The 8,418-nt window shown below is 41.7% G+C and overlaps 1 protein-coding gene across 2 annotated transcripts in view; it reads left to right on the forward strand.

Moving 5' to 3' along the window:
• Positions 1-6,567, forward strand: part of EEPD1 (endonuclease/exonuclease/phosphatase family domain containing 1) — a 395,522-nt gene extending 388,955 nt beyond the window's left edge. For both annotated transcript variants that reach the window (XM_069613253.1, XM_069613254.1), the window contains one exon: positions 5,857-6,567. In XM_069613253.1, the coding sequence (XP_069469354.1) occupies positions 5,857-6,056 (200 nt within the window). In that variant the 3' untranslated portion in view covers positions 6,057-6,567. The remainder of the gene's footprint in view (positions 1-5,856) is intronic.
• The last annotated feature ends 1,851 nt before the right edge of the window (positions 6,568-8,418 follow it).

The raw sequence follows: 8,418 nt of genomic DNA on the forward strand, positions 1-8,418 counted from the left end.
TCTGTCCAGGGACCTTGAATGCCTGAACACTGGCAGGGGGAGCACAAATAAACTCTAATTAAATCAACAGAACAGAAACTCCACGATGCAGCCTAATACTGTTCCTGACAGAAGCTGCAACTTCTAACTGGGCCTAATTGAAAATGGCAGTACTCTTGCTAACATGGCTGACAGCCCTTTTGTTACTAACAACGCAGCACCTATCCAACATAATGCTTGCACTGTGTGGCACTCCAGCCACTCTTTCAAGAGCCAACAAAAGCTTCCTATAAATGCAAAAACAACATATTCTATGTTCTGCTAACTACAACCAAAGGACAACTTAATTCACTAATACTGGCCATGAAGCCCTTAAAATATCGTGAGCCTATACTCTATATATAATGAGCAATATTGTTGCTGCTCATCCTTTCACTGTGTGCTACTCTCTAAAGTGTGTTAAAGCTAACTACAAATAGCACTGTGCAGAAATGCTAAACAAAATGACAACAATGCTAACCCTGCGGCCGCGGGAACATTTTAACATATGTTGTGCGATTGTGGGATGGTATCTTGGACAAGTTGGCAAGGGTGTTGGGCAGAACAATTCCAAGGGATCCCATAAGGCTGCTTTTACGTATGCAAATGGGATTGCAATTGAGGCTATGATGGTTAAGAGGGACCTGGCCTTCAAGTGGGGCTCGGGAGAGATGCCAACGCTGGGAACATGGGTAAGGGGAATGGAACACTGTTGCTGCATGGAAAAGATTACTTACAGATCCCAGGGGATGCAGGGCAAGTATCTGAAGATATGGGGGAAATGGTGGATTATGCAGACTGAAAGGGGGGAAGCGTGCCAGTGGAGGAGTGATACCGATCATGATTGGAACAATATGAACGTGGGATCTGGGGAGGGAAGAAGGGGGAGAAGGTGAGGGAACGGGACATATGCATTGTGTGAGCAGGATTAGTTATGAACTGTGGTTGTATGTTTATAAAATGCAAATAAAAAGAGTTTATATAAAAAACAATGCTGACCCTGACAAGGTCTTTATGCTAATAGATTGTATGCTGGCTAAACCTCCTTCCACGTTTGGGATGTTGCATCTGCATCCCTACACTTTGTAAATCCCATGAATAAGTACATTTGAAAAGAAATATATCCTCATTGCATCAGTTTCCCTTGTTACTTCGGTGGGTGTGAGAGTGGCACTGTAACTCCATTTTGGAGATGTGTGTTTTCACCATTTTGAAAGTGGAAGCTGAGAAGCTGAATGTAGAGTGTATAGATTGCTCTCTCTAGAATTGAATACAAATCTGTAGTGTACTCTCTTTGGAATGGGCTACTGGCCATCTTCACCTCCTCTGCTGATTAGCTCCTTTCAGGCGACCACCTCAGTATCTACCAATCCCGTGCCCCTACCCACTTCTCTAGTGCACCCTCAGCAGTCACCCATTTTCTCACTAACACATGGCTGCCATTACTAATGATTTAGGCCCATGTCGCCTCAGTCATGTATTTTTCTTCCGCTCACTCATATCCGTTCACTTTGGTTGCTCTTCTATCTCTCTTTTTTCTCCCTCAGTGGTCTCCCACATCTCAAATTTATGTTTGCGCCTCTAAACACTTGTGTATAGGCGCGTTACAAATGCCATATCGTATCATAGCATATGTTCACTCAGGTATTGCTTCAGGTTTGCCTATGGTAATTTAGTGATTTGGCACTACCCTTGGAATTCATATCTCTAGTATGGTATGGGTTATTTCACCTTCGTGCCAATTTGGTCGCATATATTGCTAAATACCAATCCTGGAGATATGGGGTTGCAGGGGTGTCCCCCTGCTATCCAGGGTTGGTATTTAGCAATTTTGGGGGAGCTGGGGTGTCCCCCACTTCCTTAAAATTGGAGGCAGGGGGGGGGGGGCAAAAAAAACACATATGCTTTTAAATTGGGCACCGACCGAATTGGTTTACGGTCAGTTTGCCACAATCAGTTTACATTTGGTCAGATATACCCAAACCCTCCCAACTGCCTCTTCTCTTACCGCCAGATGTTTCCCTTGCAGCTTCAAGTCTTTGAGCATGTCATAAAAGCTAGAACCTACAATTCTCCTATAATATCTCAAAGAAACACTCCAAAAAGGCACGCTGCACTATGGTTTCCTTCATTCTCCTGTTTCCACACACCATTAAATGGCTGTGTTTATAAATCAGAGGTCCTCTGTAAATATTGGCACACCTCTTGCTTCATTTACTCTGTGAAAGTTGCTTTCAGAAGTGTGCCCAACAACCCCTCTGTGAAATTTAGAGGTGTACCCATTAGCCGCAATGAGTTACATTTAGAGGTGTGCCCAATAGCCTCCCTGGTAAATTGAATTTAGAAATGTTCCTAATAGCCTCGCTGGAAAACTGAATTTGGAAGTATCCCCAATAGCCTCGCTGGAAAATGAAGTTAATAGTGCGCCCAGTAGCCTCTCTGTGGAAAATTGAATTTAGATATGGGCCCAATATCCTCTGTGAAAGCTGCATCTAGAAGTGTGCCCATTAGCCACACTGTGAAAGCTGCATTTAGAAGTGCTACCAATAGCATCCGTGAAAGTTGATTATAGAAGTGTATCCAATAGACACCCTGGAAAGTCTCAAGTAGAAGTCTGCCCAATAACCTCTCTGAAAAATTGAACTTAGAAATGTAGCCCAGTAGACGCTCTGTGAAAATTTGCATTTAGAAGTGTACCCAATAGCCTCCGCGAGTGTTACACTTAGAAGTGTGCCTAGTAGCCTCGCTGATAAACTGAATTTAGAAACGTTCCCAATAGCCTCTGTATGGAAAATTATACTTAGAAGTTCGCCCGGTAGCCTCTCTGTGAAAGTGATTTTAGAAGTTTGCACATTGAAAGAGCATATAACCATTCTTACCACACCCCACGCTTACTCTCTCCTTTACATCACCACTCAACTAGAACACAGAGATACTATGACACCATTCGGTATAACTGTTCCCATACGAACATCCACCGCTTACTCCACATCATTCTATGTAAACACTGCTGGTCTCACACCCCCAGCCAGGCGTTCTCCTCAGGCCTAACGCAGCCACATCCGTTCCGGATAAATCCTGCCAGAACGAACACATTCTCCTGATCTCTCAACCACCACACCTACCAATAAGAATCAGCTAATACTTTGTGTACCGCACGAGCTGCACACATATCCGGTGCACACACGCACCTTTTGACTCTCCCTACTCTCTCTACTGATCTGAACTTCGGTTCCCAAGGGCGTTCAACCTACCAGCGCCTTCAGACCATACCAATGGTATATAAGGCGCTATATAAGTGCAAAATAACAATAACAATAACAATAACAATTTATCGACGCTAGGCTGAAAGCTCTTGCTAAAAGCTTAAAGGTAAGTGATGACGCAGAATGCTTTATTTCTACAGCGGAGTAAACAAGCTTTGCCACTTTCACACGTGGCCTAACACAAATGAATTATAATACAATACTTTTTGTAAATTACTGGAATGTGTACATGCTCGTCAGCTAAATTGTACTAATGGTCGCAAACTGGAAAGAATATTCTAGCAAACATTCTATGAGACCCTCATCTTCCTTTGGTTACAAGGCTGTTGTATTTATTCCTGCTTTTGAATGTTGCACTGTGTTGGAAACGGTTTCGAAGCAAGACGATAGGGTTTCCACTGTGAATATGTTTATCTGCACCCCTGCTGATGTGGGTCCTTATTCTGGAGTCTAGATCAAAAGAAGGAGTTGCCCATTACAATCTGTAGTGAAACATAAGGGTAATTAGCACATAAGCAAGACATTAAATGGCCGCCGGAAGTAGAAATCCTAATGGGTCGATAGAGCCAATTAATGCTTGACCCGCATCTTAACTGGCACATTATTCTACAAGGACATACCTTCAATTACCTATGATTTTGTGGATGTAGAATAATTTGCCAATTAAGTTGTGGGGCAAACATTGACTAGTTGTATGAAACGTGTTGGCACTGATCCTTCCTTTCAGAGTGAACTTATTCTGGAGCTGAAACTCGTGAAAATGGCTGTAAAGCCGGTGGTCTTCCGTGTGTCCACGGTCAGATTGATTCAGCATTCCAGTTAAAGGTGGGTCTTCTCTGAGTGACCCTTCTTGTTTTCATGGGTTAGGCTGTAAATAAGACTATTATGCCTTAGGGGACCCAAAATAGGAAATTATGAATTTGAACATTTTGAAACTGGACTTTTCAAAACGTTCCCCTTTTTTATGCAGTGTTCCCTACCCTCGTAGGCCCCAATATGCTGCCATTTTGTTAAACTTATATATTTATTTTTGGGCACTTTTGAAATAGTTTATGTAACTACCTTGCACTTGCCACCAGCGGCCCCTTATTATTTATCTTGTATTATACTAACTAGCACTGTACTGCACTTTCCCCTCTCCCTTCCCCCCTGCACTTTTCCCTTCCCCTTTACCCTTGCACTTGCGCGATCTGAATGTCACCTGGCCTAGTAGGATCGTTGTCTGTCTTCCCCTTGTCCCCCCACCCCCGCCTCGTCGCGCCTTGAAACACTTGTGTATAGGCGCGTTACAAATGCCATATCATATTATAATGCATATCTATTTCATATTGTTGTTCCTGCAGGCTACACATACATCTGCCTCGGGTCACTTTGTTATCCCCCTTTAAAATGCTCACAGAGCATAACATGGAGATTGATCAATTATAACACACACATCATCTCTTCGCTGTAAATCAGTGTGGCTAGTGAAAGCAGCTGAAAGACGAGGGTGTCTCAGCTGCCCCTCACACTCTTTACAAGGAACCCTCCTATTCATGTTTAAAATAGAATATCCCCAAGGAAAACGTGCAGCCTATCAAGCTCTGCTTGTAACCTGTGCGGTCCACATCATAAATCAGGGCTGTCACCAGAGTCTTTAAATCATCTACAGATGTGTCCGAAACCACAGGCCATCCTGGCAGTGGACCATTTTCAGGCGAATTGTCTGCAAAGAAGGCAGAGGGGAACTGGAAGGAGACGAAACATATTGTGAGCCCTGAAGAATCGCACCAAAGTGTGAAATATGTGACAACTCTCTTTCTGATAACATGTGACAAAATATTGGTTCGGCCTTTCATGGTAATCATATCATACATATTGAAAAGTGTGGGAGCCCCTTTGCTCGTACAGCCTGTCCACTCTACCCTTCAAAGAGAGGACATGTCAATTTGCATATCAGTCTGGTACGTTTGTTCAGAGGAGAAGTGCCTGGCATTTAAGTGCTGGACTGCCATAGCGTGTGGACCAGACGGATAAGCAAATGGCTATTTCTCCTCTGTGAATGCTACAGTGAGATACCACGTAGTTGTTGCACCTTTTGAGTCGGACACATCCCATAAAACAGGTTTTTAGAACCATATTCGTAATCAGTAGAGCAGCTTCCACACTTTTGTAAATCATAACATATGTTTTCAAACCGGAAAAAACACCAGCACTATTCTCTTTGTAATATTATTGCCCAAAAAATCCGACTTGCAACTACCCAGTAGCTTGTGCAGTAGGAAGAGATCTATGAACTCCAATGCTGGCCAGTGAAACCCTTTCTACTGTTTAGACCGTGTTAGGTGTGCAGCCATTTTGGATAGTTTAGTTTCTTTCGTTATTGTAATCTGTGAGTGAATTTCTTCACAGCAGGGATAGCAGATGGTTAACTTATATTGAACTCTGTGCTCCTTTGATTAGCTGCAGGGGCCAGATTTAAATGTTTAACTAGACAGGTCAAAAATGTATTTTACCTCTTCTGTACATCACTGCGCCTAATTTCAAGACAAAACCCCACATTCATATGTGTTGCTTTCCATCTCCCCTTTAGGTCACTGGGCTGTCGTACGGGAAGGACTCACCAATCCTTGGATCCCTGACAACTGGTCTTGGGGCGGGGTAGCCTCAGACCACTGCCCTGTGCTAGTGGAATTTTACACAGAGAAAGACTGGGGCAAGAAGGAGCTGACACGCAATGGAAGCGGCGTCACTGTGGAGCGCAGCGATGCAAACACTAAGCACGAACGATGATGTCAAGGAGCAGCCCTTGGCTGTTCATGGTGGAAGGAGCGATGGAGTGTTCTCCAAATGATCTTTGGCCTGACTCGATAAGGTCTTCGGGCTAACCGTGAATCCAGCCCTGACTTGTCCTGTTGAGAAAAGTGCCAGCACTTGCTTTTTTGCAAATTACTCGCATTCTTGCTCGATGTGGATGTTTGAAGGATGTTTTATTGCAGTGGACCTCCTCTGAGAACACTTGGGACACGGCCAAGAATCGGAAGAAACATGTAAAACGGCACTTTTAATCTATTCTTCTCTTTGAAATTATCTGCTCGTTATGAAAGAAGAGCAGCAAATGAAGCGATGAGGAGAAAAGACCTCCATCACTGTCGGCAGCTTGTTAATGATAATGGCACAACGCTTGCAGGGATTGTGATAGAAGTTACATTTGTTTCTGCTGAATGGACAATTGTAAATCACATAAAGAAAGCTACTGTGATTCAGCACTTTTATTTTGTTTTAATTAAAGATTGTATCACTGGATGAAAGGATTTATGCCTCGCGGCTGCCAAGTCCCTGCATGCAATGCGGACGTGTAGTTGTGGCATGAAACATCCTAGCGTCAAAGAACACAGCAAACCAGGAAAACTGGGCAGACAGGAAGTTAGAGATAAAAAAAAGGAGATATTTTAGAAACAGTTGTTATTTTGGCTCAATCAAATGATATTTTGAGACAGAAAAAAGAAATAAAGTCCCATTTTTGATACAACTACCAGAAGGAATTTATGAAATCGAAATGAAGGCCTCAGAGCCATCAGCTGTTCTCCTATATAAAATTGACAGCATAGGTATGTATGGTTCGGGGTGTGCAGACGTGAGTCACTCCTAGAGTGACCGGTGTCTGAGGAATAGGTAAAATTACAAAAAATCCCTGGCGCGATCATTTCCCCGCAGATCTTTCCTTGCTTTTTACCATGGACAAAATCAACTATGCCACCAGAAAGCATTAGTAAATAAGTACTGCACTCCTCTTTGGACAAAGAATGTCAACTGTGTTACCTGGATTTGATATATGTTTGTACTTATTTTAGTTTACTCCAACCCAATTGTCAATAGTGATATACGCTAGAACCCCATGATTCATAAAATCCTATTAGATCAAGTTAAACCATTAATCTTATATGTGTTAACAATTTAGTGCAATCAAATGTTCAAACAAATGTTCCAATCAAACGTAAAAACATGTTCAAAGTAAACAAAGAATAAAATATACAGTTATTTCCTTATTTGGTAAGCGTGTTGATGAAGTCTCAAGTTGGAAAGCTCGATGCGATTCAAGAAAAACACTTCAGGAAATGTTATTCATCAACTTCATTAAATAACAAGCCGCATTGGTTGTGTAAAATTGGTCACCCAGAGTTTATTGTGTCTGCGCACACGATAAACTCTGCTGAACATTGTTAAGCAACCAGTCGGTTATGGATGACCTTGCGACCTGTATACAATAGACACTTGATAGAAGATTAGGCCAAACAGATTTTCGAAGGGTTATACTGATGCCCTATGAAGCCTATTATTAGAAAACAAGTGTCTTCACCGAAGGAGTGGCATCTAATTCTGGAATATTTATGGGGCATACAATAATATTCAAAGAACTTTGTTAGTAATAACGTCGATGAATATCAATTCCTGAAGATGGGTATTTCCCAAAATGCACCGAAATGCCCAACCTGAGACTTCATCGAAAGTTAACTAAATAAGAAAATAAAGGAATATTTTAACCTTCATTTACTTTGAGAATTTGTTTTTTTTATGCTTGATTGGAACTTTGGTTTCTACATTTGAGTGTAACACAGTTTGAACATGATTTAAATGGTTTAACTTGCTATATTTAATATTTATGAATCATAGTGGTTCCGGCGAATATCGCAATGGATAATTGGGTTTGAGTTAACTAAAACAAGTGAATAAACACATATACAATTCAGGAAACAGACTTTGGATTCTTTGCCCAATGAAGAGTGCAGTACTTGCTCACCAGTGGTTACTGCTGGGCTAGTTGATTTATTTCAACAGGAGTTTAGTACAGGTTACACAGAACTTGCACCCGTACATTATAGAACTTTACCAAATTAATCAAAACTGATCAAAAACACATACCGCAGTAGTGCACCCTTTCTTCCATTGGTTTATCCCATGGACATACATAATCCAGTGTCCAAATACCTCTGAATCCAGCAGAAACCATTCAACGATATTCTACCTAATGTTTTTTGCCTGATTTTAGATGCCTAATCTTAACAAATACCTTTACACATAATTTGTTTTTTTTGTGGACTTTATGCTGTTAACATATGTTAAACTGCTTGTATACTGTGCCAAATTAAATTGC

The sequence above is a fragment of the Ambystoma mexicanum genome, chromosome 5p, assembly GCF_040938575.1.
Source record: "Ambystoma mexicanum isolate Mex_15411 chromosome 5p, UKY_AmexF1_1, whole genome shotgun sequence".
Taxonomy (NCBI): domain Eukaryota; kingdom Metazoa; phylum Chordata; class Amphibia; order Caudata; family Ambystomatidae; genus Ambystoma; species Ambystoma mexicanum.